The sequence below is a fragment of the Dermacentor andersoni genome, chromosome 1, assembly GCF_023375885.2.
Source record: "Dermacentor andersoni chromosome 1, qqDerAnde1_hic_scaffold, whole genome shotgun sequence".
Lineage (NCBI taxonomy): Eukaryota > Metazoa > Arthropoda > Arachnida > Ixodida > Ixodidae > Dermacentor > Dermacentor andersoni.
Window position 1 is genome coordinate 170,304,040 of NC_092814.1, and position 25,305 is coordinate 170,329,344.

The 25,305-nt window shown below is 42.1% G+C and overlaps 1 protein-coding gene across 3 annotated transcripts in view; it reads right to left on the reverse strand.

Moving 5' to 3' along the window:
• The window catches only part of Nhe1 (Na[+]/H[+] hydrogen exchanger 1), a 64,719-nt gene that overhangs the window by 22,727 nt on the left and 16,687 nt on the right, over positions 1-25,305 (reverse strand). For 2 of the 3 annotated variants that reach the window (XM_055062739.1, XM_050195381.2), the window contains exons 6-11: positions 24,500-24,601; positions 19,369-19,547; positions 18,291-18,429; positions 11,276-11,381; positions 7,768-7,884; positions 2,530-2,612 (exon numbers count right to left, since the gene is read on the reverse strand). In XM_055062739.1, the coding sequence (XP_054918714.1) occupies positions 2,530-2,612; positions 7,768-7,884; positions 11,276-11,381; positions 18,291-18,429; positions 19,369-19,547; positions 24,500-24,601 (726 nt within the window). The remainder of the gene's footprint in view (positions 1-2,529; positions 2,613-7,767; positions 7,885-11,275; positions 11,382-18,290; positions 18,430-19,368; positions 19,548-24,499; positions 24,602-25,305) is intronic. The other variant, XM_055062738.1, reaches the window with a different exon arrangement.

Here is a 25,305-nt window from a genome sequence, read left to right on the forward strand (position 1 = left end):
CCAGGAGGGAGTCCTCCGCAGTGTTGTGGCTGTGCCAACTACACTTATGAATTTAGCCACTGTCAGAGCAAATAATTGTTTGTGCTTTTAAATGCAAATTAATGTCTACGCAGCAGTGTTGCACTAACTTTTTTGTTCTTTGCACGTTTTCATTCGAACAAGTGGAGAACTTTATTTTCAGCGACATAGAGCCTCAATAAATATTTTATTAAAATACCAAGCAAAATTGCGCAATAAACTGTCCTGTGACCTGCAGAGAAATTTCCAAGTAAATACCTGCCAACAAGACAATTTGTCAAGGCGATTTAGTTGTGCAATGTGTTCCGAATTGTGGCACTACATCTCGCTGTGCAAGAATCTGCACTTGCAGGTTGTGTAGCCTTGGCCCTGCTGCAAGGAACTACTGAAACAGAGTATAGCAGGAGCGTTGGCAAATTGCAGGAGACCTTGCATATGTTGTGTATGAAGCACTCGTTGTTCTATAAATGTATGAAGACAGTTCTCTGCACCAATGTCACAGTTCCAGACTACTTTTGTCAAACACACAACTAAGGCCCTTTGAGAAAAAAGAAAGGCACAACAAGTTACGTAAGAAGGGACACACGACGAAGGGTGCCAACTATGAGCAGTTTGTTTGAGACAGTAAAATGTTTCAACTGCTTATTTGCGACAGAGTCAAAGCAGTCAACATTAGGAAAGGAGTTGATAAGTGTATTAGCAGATCTTTACCACTTAGCAATAAGGAAAATAAATTTGTGGACAGCCATTTTTGCATAGCTAGCATTGTCGATTGCTGTCGCTGTCTTGTACTCATATTCGGCATGTGTTTGCAACTGCCTTAAAAAATTGCAGTCCTTTTGTCCTAAATAAGCAGTTGCAAGTTTGCTCCCATTTTCGTCTGATGTCTGTCACACTTACAGCACTTTTTTATTTTGACCAGAATGTACCAAACTAGCATAAAACAATGCTTTACTAAGCTAAGGTCCTTCATTATGGCAAAGGTAATTGTTACACAAGCAGCAAAAATCATAACTGAATGACCAAAAGTTCTTGCAGGCACTGTATAAAATTTCTTAGACTAAGTTCTCTTAAAGAGTTCTTAATAAACCTGTCTCAGCAATTTCCTGACAATTAATGACTGTTTCATTTCACATTTACAAGAACACTGAGCATGTTCTTGGAACACAACCTGGCTAAACTGAACTTTTGATACTTAAAGCAAGTTCGCAAAGTTTTTTTGTTTTGTTACATGTTCAATGATCAGAATATTGTATTGACTGCTACTGTTGCCAAGCGATGAAAACAAAAATGTTCACGAGGTCTGCTAGCAGTTTGGCTGTAGCAAAGTGCACTGCAGCATTTTTGTTTAAATGTGAAGTTTCAGAGGTTCAGAGAGAGAAGGAGGGAGGGAAACAGAATGCTGGCACAGAGAACATCCTAGATCTGTGCACATGTTAGCGCTCACAGCACTGCACATACAGTTGAAACTCGATTTAACGAAGTGATGACCATGCTCAAATTATTTCGTTAAAGCGGCAAGTTTAGAAAATCGAGTAATGGATTTTTCGGTCCTACGAAATCTAAAATTGTAACATTGCGACACCCAAAAGATGCTGCGGCATTGTATTTGCTGCTAATCCACGCCTGCACATATAAAAAGTCCGCGAGGACGGCCCAACTACTGCAGCCCCTAGCGCCATCTGGTATGTAAGAACACTTGTGACTGCTGAGTCCGCTGTTCTGTGCATGGGTGCAGCGTGCAGCCTCGTCAAAATTAAGCTAGGTCTGTGACTAGGGTGCCTAGATGTTTTAACGTGATAGCGTTAGAGCGCACGCTTGAAGAAAGACCCATCTGCTTCAAAATTAGAAAGAAATCGCAGCTTTCTTTACTCATTTATTTCTGGAAAAGCTTCGTTAAATCAGGTTTAATGCAAGCTAGTTTCATCAATTCGGGTTGATGACAACATTGAACCTAATGGGTACTTGCCGCGGAATGGAAATTTCTTCGTTAGATCGGGAACTTCATAAAATCGTGTTTCTTTAGATCGAGTTTTGACTGTAGTGAATAGCTGTTTTACCTTTAAACCAATGCAATCCGGAGCAGTAATGTGTAATTATACTGCAGAGGCTGACCCATCTTGTGCAATCATGCAAGAAGCTGATGGCAGAAAGCTACAGGGTCAGCGCTTCAGTAAATCCATCACTGTCACTTTGCCTTGTTGCATACCTTTGTCAAAATATTTTTTCAATACCAGTAGGCAGCTTCGAACATGAAAAACATGGCAAGTCTGCAAGCTTCTAATGTCTTTTCATGCTGTACCCTCATACAGAGAGTGACTGGAACAATCCGGCAGGCAGTGCATTTGATGACATTGTTCATACACGAACGGAGAACCCAAAGGCTATGTCATAAACCCTTAATGGCTATTCACTATAAGGAGCACGGGGATTAACTAATGTTTAGCCAGCTACCTCACCCTCGGGGAAGGAGGATGCAGGAATAAAAAGGTAAGTCAAAAACACACTCACAATGCTCCATATTATAAGAGAAGGTTTGATGATAAGTCGGTAGCTGAATATGGCAAGACCCAGGTAGGCAAACACCGAAGTCTCTGCAAAGTTTCAGTTTATTTGATTCATTAGAAACATACACGCATACATGAATATACAGAAGTCCCAGAACACATAGCTGAAAGGGGACCTCCTATCACAAAATGTATATAGTACACAGTAATACAGAAGCAGCAATGTAAACATATAGCTTAAAGGAAATAATGCAGAAAATGGGTCGTACAACAACATAACAGCACAGGTTGGAAAAAAACTTAGTTTACAAGGCCTGGAACATATTTTTCAAGTGAAACTATATTTTTGCTAAAGCAGAGAGAGAGAGAGAGAGAGAGAGAGAGAGAGAGAGAGAGAGAGAGAGAGAGAGAGTGTGAAAGATGAGGATTCGGTCCCCATCTGCAACAAGGTACCATTTTGTCCACTTTCCCTTAACTTTACGTTATTATTTCTACATTTCAATCAAACATAACAGTTCAGTTCCCCTATGCTTTTCGTATGGTTGACTCCCAGAAAATCAAGCCCCTTGGATCTGCTTATTCTTCTCACTCATAGACCATGTGTCCCATGTAACTTGTGCCACAATTTAAAGACATTCAAGTGTCGTGTAGAAAAGGTAATGTTGCTTGCCATCGCTTTGAGCAAGCCAGATTATATTTTGTACTTTACCTAATCAAACAATTAGTAATTAATTAGCAACCTTATTAAACATTATATTCAGAGCAAAAGTGTAAATGAGAAAATTGTAGACCATCCTGAGAAACTCCTGATCCCACTTTCTGTTGCTCAATACATGCCCCATAAAATTTTTTTCCACGCCTGAAAGAAAGACCACGAAAAAAAAATGCGCCACTTTTTTGCGTTTCACAAGCTTTCCTTAAGGCTTAATTTTTAATGAAGTTGATTAACTAATAATCACAAATTACGTCATTAGGCAAAATAAACAAAATAGTCTGACTAGCTCCAAGCGACGGAAAACAACATTACCTTGGTTCTGTCCAGCTATGTGGCATTTGCATATCTCTAAGATATGCCACAAGTTACGTGGCATATCGAGTAGACTGGCTCAAACTAGAATTGAGCTATCTGCCACAGGCAACCTTTAAAAAAATTTGAAAGTGTTCGCTGAAACACCCTGTATATATATATATATATATATATACACAAATCGAAACTTAGAATTACTATGTTGTGTTGTACATTCTGCAATAAAAAGGAAGGTTAACGTTTCTAATTAAAATGGGAAGTTGTCACACCACACAGCCAATAAGAGAAATAGAATACTACTATACTACTGCTACTACAAGAGCTACTATTACTACTACTCATAGGCGCTGACTATGGGGGGCTCCGGGGCTCGAGCCCCCTCCGGAGCTTTCTGAGAGGAGCTCTGCCCCCCCCCCCCCTCCCCCCCAGCGATGCCGAAGCCTACCCCCCCCCCTCACCTAAAGTGTCATTACCAAAATTTTGTCACCCATGTAATTTGAGGTTTCTTCTGACTTGCCTCGTCCTTTTCATTTAAAATGTTGTCTTGGCTAATGGCTTACTGCATCATTGTTGGTGCGGATGCGCCTAGATTTTAATTCATACTTTCGCTTTACTTCTGCAAATCCTGACAATAGGAGGACAAGCGCATTAGAAGCACCAGCGGCGGCTGCCTCATCCGTATTCTCTCATTTCAACACTGTTTTAAATTTCCACTGTAAACACCATGCACATACACAATATATTTAAATATACACACAGGACAAAGCTTGTTATACTTTTGAAAGAAAAGGAGTTAGTCAATTAACAATTATTTTTAAACATATGGATTGCCTATGCCTGGAGAATGAATATGTATGTTCACCTTGCTTCAAATTGGTTTGCGTGTTTTTTTGACCCTGAAAAAAACCTGTAGACTTCAGTGACCCCTTTAGCAGAGTCTTTCAACAACAGCGTGTGAAATACACGTGAATGGTATGCGTCTCAGTATTGCTTCTCTTTTCAGTAAGCAATGCTAATGACTCATGAAAAAAATAAACACTTCTAATAATTTACAACAATTATTAGGGATGGAAACATCGTCACTTGCATGCAGATGTCATAAATATATACAGGGTGCGCCAATTAACTGTCATGCACCAATATTTAAAAGAACAGCAATACGTTACTCAAAGAAAACCTAGTGCATATTGTTTCCAGTACAGTGGAGTAGCTGCCAGTAATGTTTTTGTTACTGAGATTTAATTAGATGATTCTAATTAATTATCTAACTCAAGAAATACTATCCTAATCATCAAAGTGCCAATGAGGCTTTCATAAGCACATCCAAGGAACACCTCACTGTGGTATTTTCAGCAATGTACTAATTGTCTACTAATTTTTTCCGACTGATAAATAATTGCCGTGAAACATGGAGAATACCATGTGACTGTTCTCCCACTCGAATCACAAAGCAGCGCCCTCAAACAGGCTCCCTCTGAGTTAGCGAGAACGAAATAAACGAAATAAAGAAAGACATCGTGATCGATGCCTTATTCGCCGCACCCCGGCCGAAGTAACACATTGCATTTGGCATTAGTTGGAAACGAGCTGTGATAGCTGTTGTCTTAGCGTAGACAAAGTGCATGGATGTTTTTTTTTTTTTTTGCCACGAGACCTATTACCACAAAAGTGAATTGACAACAAATTGACAAGTGCAAATGTTTAAAGGTGCATTTTGTTTCGTCCCAGTCTCCATGTCTTTCTCTAATGAGCAGAATGTAAAAATTATCCTTTGCTTGGGAACTGCAAATGGCAACATGAGGAAGCCCGCAAATATATGTCAGTCATGGAAGTGTGGCGGTAGACCAAATGCATCGACTATCATCAGAAATTATGAAAACCTGAGAGAAACCAGCAGCTTCAAAAAACAGCGGCGGAGGACGCCATCTTTGAGTCCTAGGCTACGCACGGCCTCAAATGCTTATGCTAGTGTGTGGGACGTGGCCAAACATGTACCAATTTCCAAGTCTGAAGGATTCTAAGTGATGGCCTTTCACCCGTACCACGTTAACCAGCACCAATGCTTGGAAGATAGTGATCTGTAGAATCATCTAAATTTCTCGAAGTGGGTCCTCACAAAAGCCGATGAGTGACCAGACTTTTTGAGCAACATTATGTGCACAGATGAAGCCAATTTTCGCAGAAACGCACAGGTAAATTTGCACAATGCACACTATTGGAGTGACTGCAATCCAGGTTGGGTAAAGCGCAATTGGCACCAGTACCAGTGGTTGTTCAATGTGTGGTGCTAAATTTACGCCGGTGCTATAATCGGCCCCATCTTCTTCGATCACACACTGTCTGGACAGCGTTGCGTGGATGAGTTCCTCAGCAAAGTCCCGCTATCATGTCTACCACTTCTGTGGTATCAACAAGATGGGACACCAGCACACAGCAGCAGCCGAGCACGAAACTGGCTGGATGCGACTTTTCATGCGCAATAGGTTGGAAGGCAGGAGCCTGTAAATTGGCCGGCTAGGTCACCTCACCTCTCTCCACTCGATTTCTTTCTTTAGGGTTATGTGAAAGATCATGTTTAAATGATCGAGGCAGACATCAGATTATCTCAAGGCAAGTATAACTGATATCTTATAATTCCAGCTTTGGTCATCAAGAAAGCCACTGAAGATGTGATAAAGCGGACTCAGTACTGTGTAGCTGCAGAAGGAGACCCATTTGAACACGTCCTCTAGGCAGCAACTGGTGTTCAACGGCGCAATTCATAGATAATAAGGGCCCACTGAAATCTGATGTTTTTCTTTTTTTTGTACAGGATTGCCAATTCGGCTCATTTAGGAGTGGTATATTTACTTTCTTGAATGCATCGGCTTTGCCTTTTCTCTACAAGTGGGTCGCTTCCCGGTCTGTTTATTTCGCTTTTATTTGATGCCACGAACCTATTTTTGCAGCATGCATACATCTTTATGAAAAAATCATCCCTTTAATTTGGTTTTGGTCTGGAGCAAGTTTCTGGCACGAAATATAGCTGCGCGTGCACTCTTTTGATGCGGTGCAAGCAGAGCCAGGATTTTCAAACATTCTATGCCTATTCCATTGCTTTTTGCGTTTCGTGTGGTCACAGCAGCGCTTTGGCCGCGTTATCAAGGGGCTTTTGTTACCAATGTGATCAGTTGACCTTGAGAAATGGATAATAAGTGTGACATAGAAACGAGAGGAAGGAATAGCTGCGAAGCCAGGAAGCATTCTGTTGGTGCTCCTTCCGTACCATTATCAAGGTGATGCACTGTCGCTTCGGGTTTGCGACATGCAATGCAGTCGCTTTCAATCAGCTTACTTGAGTGAGGGTGCTGCTTTATGATGCGGGTGGGAGGGCAGTCACGTGGTATTTTTCATATTTCGTGAGGTTTCTTTGCCAGTAGGAAAAAATTGTACGCAGTTAGTATGTCGCTGAAAGCACCGCAGTTAGATGTCATTTGGAGGTGCCTACAAATGCCTCATTGACACTTTGATAATTAGGACTGTACTTCTTGTGTTAGATAATTAATTGCAATTACCAAATTAATTCTCAGCAATGAAATAATTGCTTGTAGCTACTCCATTGTAATGGAAACAATATGCGCTAGGTTTTCTTCGAGTAATGCAATTGCTTTTTTAAAGTCTTGGTGCATGATAGTTGGTGCACCCTGTATAGCTCGCTCAGTAACCGAAATGAGGCCAAGCCGGATTTACTTGAAATCACAATTAACAGCAGTCATGCGCAGCGGCGCTTCTACTCGAACTCACAGAAAAAAAAAAAAGAGAGATGCTGCAGTTTCACCAGAAAAGTAAATTAGTATTAGTGATAGCAAAGTATACGACTATTACACGAAGAAAGGTTACACCACCAAGGAATGCCAGATTCTTGGAAGTGGGAGAGGCCTCAGGCAGTGAAATTGACTATGAGGTCTTGTAAATTCTCATACAAGGCCATCACTTCAGTGACCAATTTTCCACGAAGTTTCTTCAAGTGCAAAGAATGTGTGTGTGTGTATGTGTGTGTGTGTGTATAGGGGGGGGGGGGGGGGGTTCGGAAAGCTGGCCATAACCCCCCCGCCCGAAAGAATGAAAACTTTCTGCCTATGCTACTACTCACAATAATAATAATAACGAGCACACAGTAAGTTAACATGCACACACTGCAAACAAAGGTTTAACTGAGTTAAAAGAAAGGCTCACCAGCAATAAGTGAAATAGTCCGCAGTGTTTGTTGCATTGTAATCTGAGTCACTGAAGACAAATTGAAGTGGGTGTAATGAGACATGACGACACCATTGAAGAGTATCGCCATGATACCTTTGTCACCATGGGAGAAAAACAGAAGGAAGTTCATGAAGGCTGTCCACAAAGAAAACATTGATGCACTAAAAGAATGTACTGTGGTGACCAACTCTAAGCACACAGAGGCTTAAGCATCAAAAGTGTAGAGCTGACTTCAGGGAAGAAAAAAAAAAAAGAGAAATAGAACAATAATTATGATGCAATATCCAACAAAATAGTGCCACATAAGGCCAATGTAAATGCAACAATAAGTAAAGTTGCTTCTTGATTAAATATGTAGCTACAAAGTATTAACATGAAATGTGTATGGTATGCCACCACGTTCTAACTGCAAATACTGGCATTCACAATAAGCACCACACTACTGGTAAAAAGAAAGAAGATATGAAAGCTATTATGACAGTCATGTCCTTGCTATATAAGTGTTGTCAGTCTAATGCAACAGTGCATGCAAAATGCAGGCTGCACTGAAGAAAATGAGCCCTGAATGAGTGAGAAAACTAAAATAGCAATAATGTTAATTCCAAAGAACACTGTTTTGTTTTTTAAAAGACAAAATCATCTCTCTCAACAAAATGAGAAGCCCAGTTCAGTAGCCAACAGGAAGCCCATTTTAGCTAGCCCCTCTCATGTGGTCACACCTCGATAAAAGTACACAACTGTTTCAATGTAAAAAAAAAAAAAAAAGACCATGTATTTTGTATTACTCGGTGCACAAAGGAATCTTCTAATTCATGGTTGTTGGGTCAAACTGGTTTGTAGTTACAGCAATTTACAAGCTCACCATATTAACACTGCAAAAAACAAATAATACCATTCTCTCAACCTCAGCAAGACTTCACAGAAATCCAAAAATAGACATCTTAGGAGTATTCTTTGCTTAGATGTGGCAGTGAACATGTAACAGATTAATAATGGCCATAAGGTGTGCTACAGTAAAAGCTCGAGCATTAATTCACAACTTGTTAATTCGAAATTTCGGATAATTCGAAGTAGCCGCCGCGATCCTTCTAACAATGTATTGAAAGCAATATGTAACGCATCCCGCTAATCCACACTGAAATCCGAACTGCCACCGATAATTCAAACTCTGCGCCATCGTAGATGGGGAGAATGCTGATGCGCGGGAGCACGTTGGTGACGATCATTGCTGTGCAGCTTTGCTCTTTCCATCTGCGGCCATCTGTTGCAGGTCGGTTCTCTCCCTCTCTCAAGACCTTCAAGATAAGAATGCGAACGTGGCGCTGCATTTGTTATTTATTTTTTAATTGCGATAGCAATTAGTACATGGTCACTCCAAGCGCATTTCTGCCATCGGCGTCAGCATCGCCGCGCACCCTGTGATGTATGTGCTAGTAAAAGCGTGCAAGGGGAGCTGAGGGAGCCGACAATCGTGGCTCAATCTCGCCTGTGTGAAAGGAACAAATGCGAAGAGGAAGCGCGGCGTCTTCTCTTGCACGCGAGGCACTCCACGTTACGAGGCGCCAGGAGGAGGGCGTCCTCTTCAGCTCCAACTGCGACTAGAAGACTTTTTTTTTGTTTGTTTTTTTGCTGCAAGTTAAAACACACACAAAAGGAAGACACACAAAGACAACACGGGCGGCACTTCCAACTGGTTTGTGAGCAAACCATGTTTTTCTGAGATTTAGGATTCTTGGCAGAAGTAGAAATCAAACAGCATGTGAGCTAATGGAAGCTTACTATATAAAAAAGAAAGGTTCAAATTGCATTAGCGATACATCTATCGTGCTCTACAAATCGGAAACAAGATTGTTTGACCGCTGGGTAACGTAGATTTGCGAACAGCCTGCGCATGCGTGTATGTGTATATGTATGTGTATGCGTATTCATGGGTCACAGCCCAAATTAAACCAGTTGGAAGTGCCACCCGTGTTGTCTTTATGTGTCTTCCTTTTGTGTGTGTTTTAACTAGCGGCAAAAAAACAACAAAAAAACATGTCTTTTAGCAAGCACCAACTAGGCCAACAAGCAGTTTTGTTCCAACTGCAACATCGCCACAGAGCTGCCACATCGCCACAGAGCGATCTGCTTTGGGGGCAGAGCACGGTGCTATGTACCACCGTGGGGCAGAATCTAGTTGCGTAGGCGTCTCGTAGCTTTGTGCATGCTGTGTGCTCTCAACGATCACTTTGCGTTGAAGTGATAGACAGCACTAATGTCACTTCGCTTGCTGCTGTTGCCACGTTTCCTCACACCAGCGTTTTGACAGCGAATGTCCGTAGTAATCGGGTGTGATGTGTTCATGTTTGCTGTGCGCGCTGACACCATGCTTAGTAATTTTAATTGGCAAGTGAATGTTTACAAGTTGATACGGCCGATAAAAGTACTATCTTTACTTCATATCGCTCTATGCACATTTGCTATCGTAATGAATGCTTCACCTTTCGGGCGAAACTACGTTTTATGATCTTTTTTTCATGTCACATCTTGAAGGCTACGCTCTTTATTTACGATGTGTTCTGCCGAGAAACGGCACCAAGTAATGTCTATAACACAGTGGCCATGATGTTTATTGGCGCTCGCAGCACCAAAAAGCATAGCCTTTGACATTGGCGGCTATTACTCAAAGGAAAGCATCGCTGGGATATGTTTGGACACCACCTATGCGTATAGTGGAACTCGGCAGAGTGCAGCCGGTGCATCTATGAAAGTAGAATGGAGACCAATGTCGCAGCAGGTTGTAATGCATTTCGAGAGAGTATTTTAGAGTGCAGCTCTTGTTCCTGCGGCGAGCGCCAGCGTGCGTTGAACTGCTGCCCATAGAATAAAGAACCAACAATAAAGAACCATCGGTGAAGCAGCGTGGGCACCCTTCTTTTTTTCCCCGCACCATGCATTGTGGGTCGGCGCGACGAACGCACGGATCGAGCAAGAGCCATCTCGACGGCAGGTGGGTCAGGTCGCATTGGCCGTGCCCTCTTACGTTGGCTGCGCCAGTGCTTCGAACTATAGACGTTGTTCTCGCCAACATAACGTAGCGTGTGTGCGCGCGTGCGCTCACACTGCGTCGGACTATGTACGTGCCTTAACCAAGCATCTTTTTTTTTTTCTCTGACTTTCATTAGTTCGAATTTTGTAGCATCCCCGCGGAATTCGAATTAACAAGCTTTTACTGTATTATTATTATTCATAACATGGACAGGCTCTTAAAAACCTGCAGCGTTTGTCTACATTTATTCAAATGTGCTATGACACCTGGCCGTATTTGTGCAGCCTAATGCTGACTTCGTAACCGTGAATAAAAAATCTCCTGTGAGTGTATGCAAACAGTTATCCTGTGAATCACTTTTAGCACAAGGCAAAAATTCTTGATTAATCGTCGACAGCTTTTGTATCCACAAAGTGAACAGTTTTATGCTTCTGCATAAAATGGCATGAGCCTTACCTGATAGGTGTATGCCTTCTGCAAGCCCATAAGGAGCATAGACAAACACCAACATCATTCCAAACTCAAGGGAGGGATTCTTGCGTAGGTCTATATATTTTAGCAGGTGCACAATGGAAAAATTCAATCAAGGAGGTATACATGCCATTTGCTTTTCAAAACTATAGTGACTTTCAAACAAGCACACCAAAAGATAAAGGAATAAAGCACTTGGAGCTTTTGTCTAGAGGATCACTTATATAAAAAAGTGCTGTCATTGTTACGGTGGAGTGCCTATACAACGAACACCTCTACAACAAAATTACCTGTATAATGAAGAAATAAGTCTGTCCCAGTTCTATTGTGAGCTGTGCTGTGCGCAACGTTTACAACAAAGTGAGGCACTTGCTGGATACACTTGCTAAAAACTGACACTTACAAACAATATCACATCACACAAACTGAATGGAAAAATTAAAGAGCAAGATTTTGAAACAATGACTGGCCTTAAACTGAGGCCAAATAATTTTTATGCACCTGAAACAGGGCTGCCCTTTTTTCTTGTGGTTCTTACACAGATGAGCATCAAAAGAGTACACATTTTACGATGACATAACCCTTTAACTACATGCCCAACTACATATAAGTACTGCAATGTTGAAGCTGCATGGTAAGAATTAAAATATACTGCACATTTGTTGAGTCCCGACGTCAGTATGTGTTGTCGTGTGGTTATGTTTACAACATAGCCTTGTTGCCATTGTCACAAAGGCAAACTTAAGTGCACTTAGCCGCTAGTGTCATTCACAGGCTGTCACACGGGAATGCTTAGTGACACTTGCTGCACAGTGCACTCGTCGGCGAGCATGTTTGGTGAACACACCTCGCGGCGGCGAAGTGTGTAGTCACATTAGCAACAAGTGAAAAACAAGTAAAGTAATAATTACGATCTTCAGTAGCAAATCATACATGTAAGCAGCTACTTTATTGATAAGAGAAGCTGTAACAGGCAACACGGCTTTGAGCCCTTGAATTTGCAGAAAACTACAGTAGAAAACCTACCGTTGTGTGACACAGCAGCCTTGCCGATACGCATGTTCAGACAGGCAAATCAGGGAACTCAAAATTGGTGCCCTCATCTTTACACTACACCATGTTGGCCAAGGAATCGAACTGGCACTGCTCTGGCTTCATCGCAATGGCCACTTTGGATGTTGATGTCAGAAAATCACCTATGGATTACTTTTTCAGCCTTTCATCAGCCCTACCAGGAACGGCACTTCTGAGTTCCAGCAACAATGAAGTGCTGTGCTTCACAGAGGACCCAAGCTCAAGCATTGTGGGATTGTGTAACCACAATATTGTCTTGTGTACAAGATGTTTGTACATTAAAACACCACCTTTCCTTCTAGCGTGCATATCTAGTGAGTTTTCAGTGCTGCTGCTAATGTCTTCACATGAAATCGAGGAAAGATGACCGATGAAAAGTTTTGAAAAGCAGGTGTTAAGTGAAGAAAAATGTGTGAAGTGCTACAGAGGATGCACTGAAAGATCCAGGCTAGCTGATTCTATTTACCGTGTTTGCGCAATGTTAATAAAATTTAAGAGAAGAGCAATGTAGAAGTAATCAATTACTTTTTAATAATGACCAAATTAATCTTGTGGGGCCATAATTAGTAAGTGTAATTGGTAACTTTTTATCCGCAACATGTAAATGTTTAATAAGGACACACATTACCATACTTCATTAAAGGGGCACTGAACCACTTTTTATCGAAGAGGAGAAATGCATTTTGAGTTAAAATAGGCTATTTCAGAAATATTTTGCTGCAAAAAGTAGTTCAATGGATTCACCAGAAGCGGAGTTATTGGCAATCAAACACGCCCTTCACAGTGCTCTCACTTCTTTTTCAATGCCTTGCACTGCAAAGGCTATGGCGGAGCAGCGTGTGCCCACAACGCTCCGCTTTCGAAAGGTCACTGTGGCACGCAGTTCAAATTTGCTTTTAGATGTTTATATGGACGCCACTACTTCCAATTTTGGAACCTATGACACGCCAAACATAAGCCAAACGCGGTTGTCCTCAGCGAGCCACAGTGCGCTTAGCCAGTGGATTCTTCGCAGCACCCCGTGGCGGTCGAGATATCTGCGCTACGTAGCAGACCGCAGCTACATGCAACTGTAGTGCGCAGCGTTTGCTTTGTGCACGACAGGGCTGGAGTGTATGCTCAGGCTCATATGCTCATCTGGCCGTGCTATGTGGTGTGGACCGGCTTTGTCCTTCATCAGCTTGACTGACGGATAGCAGCCACATCCAACTTGCATATGTTGAAGCGCTATCAATAAGCCTGCCGAACCGTCTAACCAGGAGCGGCAAGAAGTCGGTGCGCGCTGGTAAGCAGGTGTGTAGGCTGACCTTAAGTTTTGCGTGGTTTGAGGCTAGTTGAGCATCCAAAACTATTCAAAAGCAGCGAGACACAGCGGCTACGACACCGATAAGCAGAGTGGCCAAAGTTTAGTTCCTACGCAGGTGGCTGCGTGTGAGCAGACAATAGTCGGGTTCTTTCAGAAGTATGTAATTATTATCGGAACTCTAATGTACATTTTCGCTTACTTCAGCCTGTTTATTAATTAAACTTCGTCAATAAATATATACAGTAACAGCAGAAAGGAGCGCACTGATCCAAATGCTTTTCTTGATTGACATCGGCTATTGGCCAATAGCAGCTGCATATGGGAATCCGCTATATTACGAAATAAAGCATCCAGAAAAGTGAGGAGCAGGCTTCTGTTGAAAAGACAGCGTTTGAGAGAATGGTGACTTTGTGCTCTGCTTGCGAGCACCATGTGCCACGCATGACTGGTTGACTCTTCCCACGAGTTTCTTCAGTGTTATACAGACGAATAGGAACTTTTTGGATTCAATTGTTAAGGATGACGAAATCTGGGTGTTTCCCTTCAAACCTGAGATCAAACAGCAATCACGTGAGTGGCAAGATTCCTTTTCGCCTAAGCTGCAAGAATTCAAACTAGGTAACACAGTTTCTCAGCAAAGTCATGGCAACTGTTTTGGGATCGATTTTATTGCTCCTGGGACCACAATTTATTTTATTTTATTTATTAGTTACCCACATGGCCCCATAGAGTATTACAGCAGGGAGGTTACAGACTTAACTAGGTACATGAACAATTATTTCAATGCGTGGAAAAAGGCATCACTTGATGTGGCATATACAATGCTCGATGGCAAAAAGTTCCATTCTCAAACAGTTCTAACAAAAAAGGAATAACGCAAGACGTCACCGCTGCAAGAAAATTCCCTGGCCTTCAAACAGTGGTCCAGTCACTTCAATATATAGTGTGGTGCCTGGACATATTGTTTGCCGTTTATGCCTGTTTTAGAATAATATTGTGGAAAATTTTAATCTGACATGCCTTCTATGGTCCTTTAGCTCTTGCCATTTAAGTTTATGTTTGCTTTCTGTTATGCTAAGCTGCTGGCTGTAGTTCCCAAGAAAAAATCTAACTGCCCTATTCTGGATTTTTCCCCATTTATTTATGAGCTCAGATGTATGTGGGTCCCAGCAAACACATCCATATTCAACTATTGAGCGTGCATGAATGAAGTACAGCTGCGTTTTTAAGTTACTCGGCAGATGATTAAAATTCTGTTGCAAGAATCCCAAAACTGATGCTGCCTTAATTACAAAATAGTTAATATGCTTGCTCCATCGTAATGCAGATGTAAAAAAGATGCCTAGATATTTAAATTCCTTACTTATGTTCACAGTAAAATAAACGTTGATAGGTATTGTGAGACACTTAAACAACTAAAATGGATGTTTCAGAACCAAAGAAGAGGAATGTGAAGCAAGGGCGTAAGCCTTCATGATAACCATGCTTGCCCTTACGTAATCCATCCAACCATTGCTCTCCTGCAAAAGTTTGAGTAGGACATCATCACCCACCCACCCTGGACTTGACATGGAGTTACTACCAATTTTTTTCTAATTTGAAAGAACATTTAGCACTTTAGTGATGATGATGAGGTGGAAGACGAGTCCAACGCTTTCTCATCGACATAGGGGCAAGCTGGTATGACATGAGCATACAAAAACTATCCCAGCACATGCAAAAATGGATCAAATGAAATGGTGATTATGTAGAAAAATAGAGGAATGTTTAAGCTATAAAAGGATGTTTATTAAATATAAACATTTCGTTCTATATTTCTAAAACAACTGGAGACTTCACTTTTGGGATCACCCTCATAGTTGAGTGGGGTTTTGGATATGAGGAACTATATGTGGACATTCGGTTGGTTTTCCATAACAACATAGCAAAAAGGAAAAGAAGATCCACTTCACATGAATCGCTACATTTGGTTAAGCCAAAGTTCTGCAACCGTTAGACACCTGCTACGAAAAGCCTGGTTTGGCATAATTGAAGGAGATGCTTCTGCTATGTACACAAGATATGAACGCCGTTTTTCTGGACATAAACAGCTACGCCAGCATCGACAACCTGCAGGGCTGGAACCACAGAAATAATACCATATTTACTCGAATCTAATGCACACCTTTTTTCCGACAAAATGGATAAAAAAATTGCATGCGCGTTAGAATCAAGTACAACACTAAATCCGTTTTACCGTATCGCCATTGGCATTCGAAAAATGCCCGCCTTGTATGCGCTTGTATATAGTGTACTAGCACTATACGCTTGTAGCTTAGCTGCCGTAACTTCCTCCATGTGCATACCTCCATGTTGTAAATGTGACCAGGCGCTGGTGTAATCTACTGCCTGTCTTCCCGTTTTCTGCATTTATTCAATCCGCATGGAAGTGCCGACTGCAAAGACACGCCGAGTCCATCATGATGCCGCATTTAAAAGGAAAGTTATCATGTGCGCAGAGACGGACAGAAATCGGGCTGCATCACGGGCGTTCGGAGTTCCCGAAACTTACGTGTGGGACTGGCGCAAACAGAGAAGGAGAATATTTTCACCAGCAAAGCAACAAGGAAGGGTTTCAATGGACCGAAGCGGGGCCGCTTCGCTGAAATAGAAGAGCTGCTTGAGGAATATGTGCAAGAGCGGCGAGCGGCCTGTGACGACCCATCTGCTCAAAGTACGGGCGATGCAGTTAGCCCTACAGAAAGGGCTCAGGCAGAGTGACTTCAAAGTGAGCAGGTGCTGGCTATCAAATTTTATGAAACAAAAAGGCTTTTCTCATCGAAGGCGGACAGGGATATGCCAAAAATTGCTCAAAGAATATGAAGAGTAATTGCACAGTTTTCAGCGGTACGTTGTGAAGTTGCACCATAGAAAGGGCTACCACTTCGGACAGATTGGAAATGCCGATCAGATGCCGCTCTACTTTGACATGCCTGCCACCACAATCATTGAAAAGAAGGGGGTGAAGCAAGTGCGCGTTTTGTCTTCCGGCCATGAAAAAATTAGAGTCACCGCATTGCTTTGTTGCACTGCGGATGGGCACAAGCTGCCCCCGTATCTTATCTTCAGACGGAAGACGCTCCCGAAAGGAAATGTGTTTCCGAGTGGCGTGATTGTGGGCGCAAATGAAAAAGTTTGGATCACCACGGACTTGGTCGCTGACTGAATTGATAACGTTTGGCGGAAGAGACCCGGCGGCAGTTTGGGTCTGCGCGGGTGCTTGTGCTTGACGTGTTCAGGTGCCACCTCGACCAGCGCATCAAGGACAAGCTGGCTGCATGCAACACCGATCTTGTCATGATACCCGGCGGCATGAGATCGCAGCTCCAGCCGCTCGATGTTTGTTTAAACAAGCCAGTGAAAGACAGAATTCGGGCACTCTACACTGAATGGCTTGTCAGTGGCTGCCACGAATTCACGCCTGCCAATAAAATGAAGCATGCCTAGCTGCAGGACTTTGCTGGATGGGTGAAAGATGCATGGTGCACAATTCCGTCTGCCATAATCAACAAGGCCTTTAAAAAGTGCAGAATTTCGAATGCCATGGACGGCACCGAGGATGAAATGCTTTGATGAAATGCTTTGGTACGATGAGTAATATCTATTGCCCCACGTGACTTGTACCGGCGCAGTGAAAATCTTAGCGGCAAGGTAGGCCACTTCCATTGATGTTTTTATTCATCGCAACTTTAGTGTATTGGGAATAAACCTGTTTTTTCCAAATGAGAGAAAATAGTATTTCTATATGAAAGCATGAGCCGCGCAGTATTTTTTTTTTGGTTATGGAAAACGGGTGCACGTTACAATCGAGGGCGCGTTAGAATAGAGTAAATACGGTAATTGATGAGGTCCTCAAGGTGCATCTGCAGGCTGATTGATAATTTCAGTGAGGAATACCCAGCACTGTTCATACATGATGCAGCTGAAAATGCCCTGTAACCTTAGTGCACGTTTTTTTTCAATGAAGAGGGCACTGAAGAATCTTTGGGTAGGCTAGGTGAGATGTCAGCATTTTGTCGAAGCTCAAGGCTTTCCATTGGGAGGTGAGCAAAAATCCCCGAATTACACGTGCCCACTGTGCCTTCTTTTGTCCTCATGTTTCCCTGTGCTCTACCACCTTTAGCGGATTACATTAGGGTTGCATAAAGTAACACTTTGTATCATGCAAATCCAATCACTCTTTTTACATGCACCTTTTGGTGCTAACGTAGCTTAATTATTGATTTACGTTGTGGACATTTAGGTGCTCCAGGAATAGTTCATTTGGGGTTTTCTGGATCACATCTGTTGAGACGAACTTCTGATACAAAAAACAAATTTTCGCGGTCCCTTTGAGTTCCCTTTAACAGAAGTCTACTATAGATGATCCGAGCCTTGACAATTCGTTTATGGCAATATTGCTTTCTTCTTAACCCAGCTTTTCTTAATGTGCAAACAGCCGTGCATTAAACATCTGTGCTTATTCTGACTGGAGAAAGCACTCGTAGAATCAATTAGGCATATACCATTTTAGTAAGCTCATAGCCAGCAATGTAGAAAGAACAAATTGAATTGATCTTGCAAAAAAATGCAAAAGGATATCAGAGCTGCTGCTAAGGCAAAGGCCACCCCAATAGCAGCAGAGCAGAAGAAAACAAGAAAGAAGCGTTGAACACCATGTAAAACAAGTTGCCCTGTTGTCAGAGAAACCATGCTTGGGCTTCCAGACTCCAAAATGGTCCTGAGAGAAGTAGAAACCAAGAAACCTGTTTTAACGGTGTGTATATTATACCATCCCCCCATATACTATTACACAAGTGTATGTGGTTCCTTTTATATGCACTTAGATAAAATGAGAATCCAACAATAGAGTTTTAGGATAGGGGCCCCAATAGTTTGGGGCCCCAAAGAGCTTTGCAGGTGTTAGCGTTGGAGCACGCAGGAGTGAAGAGCTTTAGAATAGGGTTTTGCGTTCGTGGATAGCGTCTTGCGCTGACAGCGCCACTACGGCGTCAAAGAAAAGCTATTAGAAATAATTAAATAAAATATACCATTTTATGATAAAAATAGTAATTTTGTATTTCATGTATTCACATTTAATTACAATTTGGAGGTTATTTAGAGGTTATTCTGTAAGCAGCAAACAATTATTTGCCCTTAGTTTTGAGTAACCAACTTTACGTGCCTTCACCAGCCAAGCTAAGCCATGTTAGGCCTACGAGCCATAATATCCACAATCGAATTCGGAATCAGCGGCATCTAATGAATCAATCTTCATAACACACGCTAGTTGAGAGAAAGCGATAACTGTAGTCACTTCTCCTAGCTTGCGAACTTCATGCATTACCACAAATCGAACCCAGTTTGGTGCTAGGTTAGAGCCGTTGCTTCGATGGGTGCTGCCATGTTTGTTTACGCAAGTCATTTGGGGTAACTTCTGGGGCTCCAGCTAAATCAGCGAAATAGCGTGCCCGACGCAAAACCCAAACGCAGTTTGCGTCTCGTGCATGCACAGTGGCATCGACGCTATCTCTTTGGGGCCCCAAAACATTTGAGGCCCCTATTCTAAAACTCTCTACCGCCACAAATATAAAAGCAGGCAGTGGTTTATAGCAGCCCAATGTCGGCTGAAAATTTTTCTAAAAGAAGCCAGTACAAAATAAAGGCATGAATAACTCACGTGGCAAGCACAATAGAGACAGCATCATTAAGGATGCTCTCGCCAAATACCAACATGTTGAGAACTGGGTCTATGTCCAAAGCATGAAAGATAGCCAAGGTTGCTACAGGATCCACAGCCGAAATAAGAGAGCCAAATGCAAAGCTTTCAGTGAAGTCCAACCTGTAGGCCACATCAGCCTGGAGCACAGAGAACATGGTGTATGTAATTAAACTTCCATGATAACACAGATCCATTACTATATATTCATGTTTATCATGCATGTTGTTTGAGACATAGTTTCACACAGCAACATTTCTTGTGAAAGACCTTGTGAAGCAGCCAGAAATTAAATCCCCGCCGGGGAATTCAAGACAATTGCTCACTGCAATGACTAATATTTCCAGGACAGCGCAACTTATTGCTTACAACTTGCACTAAGTTCTATTAGTTTTATAAATAAGTATTATAACCTATCACAAAAGATATACAGATAGAACCTCCTTCATACATTTTGAAGAAAAAAAAGAAAACGCGAGAAAGTACGTACTAACCGGGTAAACGTACGACACGGAGTAACTAAAAAAATTTTTTGGACACTCAACTGTTGTTGACATCTACGTAATGCGAAGCGTCGCGCGGATCGTTGCGGCAGGAGACGCGTTTTGTTTTCCTATTGCATGGTGTTTTAAGGGAGCGACGCCGGATGCCGCCGAAGTGAAACGCAATGCCTACATCGTGCCGTCTGCAGCGGAGAACGGCGGAACGTTTGAATTATCACCTACTAAAAGCGTGCAGTACGCTACCAATGGCACTACGCACCAGGCGCTGTAAAAGAGATAGGCGAAGATGCTTATCGCAAGAGGTTTGGCGGCGATAGCTGTGAATGCGGCGTGCGACGACACGGGCGGAGATTTGCTGGTACCGGAATGAGAAACTGCGCGCCGTCGTTTTCACGTGAGGCGGGCTGCTATGTACTGTTCTCGATCGAGCGCGCCTCGCACCTTTTCTTGTTCATATGTGATTTAACGGCCAGAAAACGTATACGATCGCAGTTTGCAGCAGAGAACGGCAGCGTGTTTCGGTTATCGCTTGTTAAGAGCGTGCGCTACGCTTCCGACGGCACCACGCGCTGTAGAACAGATAGGCGAAGATGCTTATCACAATAGGATTGGCAATGATAGCTGTGAATGCCGCGTGCGACCACCCTGGAGAACATTAGCTGGTACCGAAATGAGTAACTGAGTGCATGCCGGCGTTTTCACGTGCGACGGGCGGGCGAGTATTGCGGTGAAGCAGCTATATACTGTTCTCGATCGTGCCCGCTTCGAGCATTTTCTTGTTTAGATGGGATCTAACGGCCGGAAAACGTATCATAGGATCGCAGTTTGGCGACATACTGATCGTTGATGCCAAAAATCGTGTTTTCCGGGAACGCATGAACCGGCAAAATAGTGTGTTACTCTATTAGGTCATTTTTTGTGTTCTCGATTGCGAACGTTGGCGCCGGGAAAACGTACGTAACGGGAACGTATCAAGGAGGTTCTGCTGTATACAGTATCTTAGTCTGTACTCCAGTGTAACATTCAATACCAAGCTGCCTTTTATAAGAGCTGCACATTTCAATATATAAATTTCAAACTGAATTAAGCATTATTGGGCATTTGATGATGCGTGGGTGCTTCATTTGACAGTAATCATGCTTAATGCTAGTATCTTCTAAATTAAATAACCTATACTGGCAATCTGAGTGGTGACAAAAGCAGATAAAGAGATATGCTTTCTTAACATGTGTACAGCCGACTTTCATTAATTTGACCTTGACATGGCCAACGAAACTGATCGATTCATGTGGCAGGCCAAATTAAGGAAGAGGCAGAAAAAATGCCTGAACACACTGCTACTTCATTTGGCTGCATTTGCACTATTCTAACACACCCCCAAATCTAATGTGCAACCAGTTTTTGTGTGTTCAAAGTTGAAAACTATCATAAAAATGACATAAGAGCTCCCAGACAATGTAAAAATCTAATGTGCAACCAATATTTTGTAGCATGCTTTAAATTCTGACAATCAGAAAAAGATCAAAACCAGCAAAGTTTACTCTCATACAATTAATGTTTATCATTGTCGGTTTCATACAGTACTTTATTTCTGCCTATGGATCACATCATGTTGCACTTCATACAATCCATTTCATGCTTTATATTTCACATTTATTGAACGAATTTGCAACGATTGCAAATGGTTTGATGGTCCACGACTAGACTAACCACTGTGCCAATTCATTCTGCGATGCATGCAATTTTCGACTTAGTATGTAGTCGTAATACCTTATCTTTTGAATGAGCTTTTGCAACCAAACACTGAAAGCAACGCATTGTCATTGGCATCCTATGCAAGAATTTGCTAGGCTGCCACCTTGTAATGACAATGGTGATGCTGGTTCCAACAGTAGGCTGTTTTCAATGTCATGACTGCAGTTTGTATTTGATTTCAGCGTGCAGGAAATTTTCTGATTAATTTTCTTTGACAAAATGTGCTTTAGAAACGGGTAAACAGGATGACAATTCATTGTGAATTGCTGTTTTTGCTTGAAAATCTTTTAAGGGCAAGACAAAAGTGGACGTTTTTGGAGGGAGATAACGTGTCATTGATGCCTTCAGTCTCCTAGCACCACCAAGACGTATGCTGCAGCCATTGGGGTCATGATTAGAGTCACCAAATGAGTAAGGCCCATTATCCAGTGAGGGTCAATTTCAGGATTGAAATAATTGAAGTTTTGGCTCATAGAAATTCACATTAACCAAAAATTTAATTAGCAAATGTCAAATTAATAATAGTGCACTATATATTGAAAACTATGCAGACCTTCCAGTAACAACAATTTTCATGAGAAGGCAAAATTAATGTGAAATGCAATGCTTTGATTTATCTATATTTAAGCAGAAACTGTCTAATTGGTAGAAAATGAAGGGTTTGTCCTACGTAAAACAATGCAACTTAGCAGCACATAATATTATGGCTACACTGACAGCCCCATTGTCTAAATATGTTGCTCCACTGAGATCCAGATTAACAGTCCTGTTTAAAGGGACACTAAAAGCAAATACCAAGTTAATGTGGACTGTTAAAATCCCATTCCAGAAACCCTGCAGTGCTTGTTTCGTGCCAAGAAAAGACTTAGTTTACGAGAAAATTGTGTCTGAAGGGTCTGCATACCTTTAGTGCAATTTAAATCGATGGCCCCCGAGCAAAGGAGTAGCGACGTATATGCCATCACCGCCCTTTACTACCATTGGGAAGTAAAAGGGCAGCCGACAGACGGCACTTCAGTTTTCTGCACAAAATGTTAACGTGCGGCTATGGAAAAGCCGAGCTAAGACAGAGGGTAGGATTTGCCTCTGCAGCTGCTCTTGGTCAAGTTGTGTGGACCGTTCGGGAATGCCGCGGCATCATATTGACATGACATCATATCCTACCTGGAGTTTGTGCAAATTTCACAAGCCAGCAAAGCCAACACAGCGATAACGAAACTGCTGAAACGCAAAAGTGCGGGTGGCTCCAGAATGGAGAAAACAAAACCTTTCAAGAGCCTGCTTCGTTGCCAAGGGTAACGTTAACGAGTTCTTTTTCTAAAAATCAAATATAACTGGAGAAGTTGCGTTTTATTTCATCATACAATGCAATACATTGTTCTTCCTATTACAAGTGGTTGAGCACTAGTGATAGAATTACAATGAGGAATGCCTTTGTCATTGAGCTAGTACTTGAATGTCCCGCAGGTCTCTTCAATGTGTCCTGCATATACTTCAATTTCTCAAATACTAAATCTTTGTTCATGATAATATTGCTGCCTTAGAGGTTCCCGAGCACAAATCTATCACTTTAGCTTGACTTAATATATACCTGCCTTCAGCGTCCCTTTTAAGATTAGTCAAGTTTGTAAACTTTTTTGTGATACTATACGAGTTACCATTCATGACTGATCATGAGAAAAACCAACATATTGAAAAAGTGAATTACTTTCGCCACATTTAAAGAAACATGTCGTGCTCTGAGAACAAGATTACCCCATCCCTTCAATTCCTTAATTTTAAGCAAGCCTTTCAATGTGACATAGAAAAAAAAAAACTTCGGTTCCTAATTGAGTTACCTCTAGTAACTCATTACAGCCTACGCCCATTACAACGGACCCACGTACAACAGACTTTCGGACATAAAGGACCATATTTCAGCCTTAGTTTGTTCTACCTATTTTATTAACACAACAAAGTTCGCTTTTAATGGACCACGTTACAATGGACTATCGACTACAGTGGACAAAATTAGCGTCATTTTTTTCCTTCAAAATAGGGCATATAAAACGTGCTTTTGTTGTGCCGTGTCGACACGGGCTGACAACTGACTTGCGAGGATCAGCCAACGATCGCGGCTCAATATCATGCGCGCGAAAGAGGAAGGCGGGGTGGAAACACGCCGTTTTCGTTCGCGCGCGAGGCACCGGGGGAGGCAAGGGAGAGGGGGGTTCCACTCCAGCGGCTGCTGCTTATGTGCCGGCTGCTGTATCTCGAAAACGAACTGTGATGTGAACAAAGTGCATGCCCGCGTGGGCCTCATCTTCAACGTGATCTGCGATGTGGACAAAGAGCGCCCAGTGCCGGTAACTTCGTATGCACTGTACTTTCGATGTTTGGTTCGCGTTCAAGCGAGAGAGAGCACGAAGGTCAATTCGCTTGCTGCTGCTGCCATGCTTATCTTGCTTAATTTGCTATCGCAATCGATGCTTCACCTTTCTGGCAAAACTGTGACTTTTTTTATTTGTTTTTTACTTTCGGCGTTCGTCGCTCACACTTTGCAATAAAATTGTTTCGGAAGTGAGGCGTTTTGGATATTACTGACCTCAGATAAAACGGGCATTTTATGTTGGATTATCAGGGTCCGTTGTAACAAGAGTCAACTGTAATACTAAGGGGAAAAGCATCTTGGTGAGTGCTTGATGCCTGCTGGGAATGTTCATATTGGTGGCAATATATGCCAAATGGTAGGTGGATATGAAATGTCACAAATGATATGGCACAGTGGCTGTTGACGAGAGACAATATGCTTCATATTTTAGGTAACGGTAATTCTGAAGAAACCACAAACTCACCAAGCCAAGTAAGTAAACACCACCCCCAATAACCAGTGCGGAGATGGTTGTGCCAACAATAGAAAATACCAGGATGGAGCCAATGTTTTGGAAAAAGTTACCCTGCAATAAATGAGAGAAACAATCAAAAGCATACCTAGGCAGTACAAGCAAAGTAAGACATGTGTTATAGGAAATTATCTTTCATTCAGCACAAGTTTTGTGCCAACCACCCAATGTGAAGCACTCTTTTCTCTCACAGATCATTACCTACGCTTTCATAGAAGCTCTGCATATACAGGCACATAACTCCATTGATATCCACTCCCCATGGCAAGTGCAACCATTTATAATGCATCCACATTATGGAATGCTAGATATTTTTAGACAGCGCAACACAATAAGTGAATTCAGAGTACAAACACAAGCCGCCTACAATGAAACTCTTAATGAGTTGCATATTCTTGTTTCTTTCAGAACATATCTACAAAGTGAGTTGTACATTATAAGAGACCTTGTTGCAAAAATACCTTATTCCTGAGTAACTTCTAAAAATTTGCAGATGGTTAGACATGTATTTCCTTTTATATGCAGTCACTCACAATCTCATTCATGCAGATTCACCAGCATTTAAATTAACCAGTACTGGCTCATAGTCACACCTAGGCCATTTACACTCATTGGCTCTCACTCACATGTAAAGAAATCAGCTTGAGTGCCTGTGCTGACCTATGTTCTTGAGAGCAAAGCAAGTCGAGTTAGTTTTCCAATGTTACACAACTCAAGATGCAATATATACACACATATATATATATATATATATATAT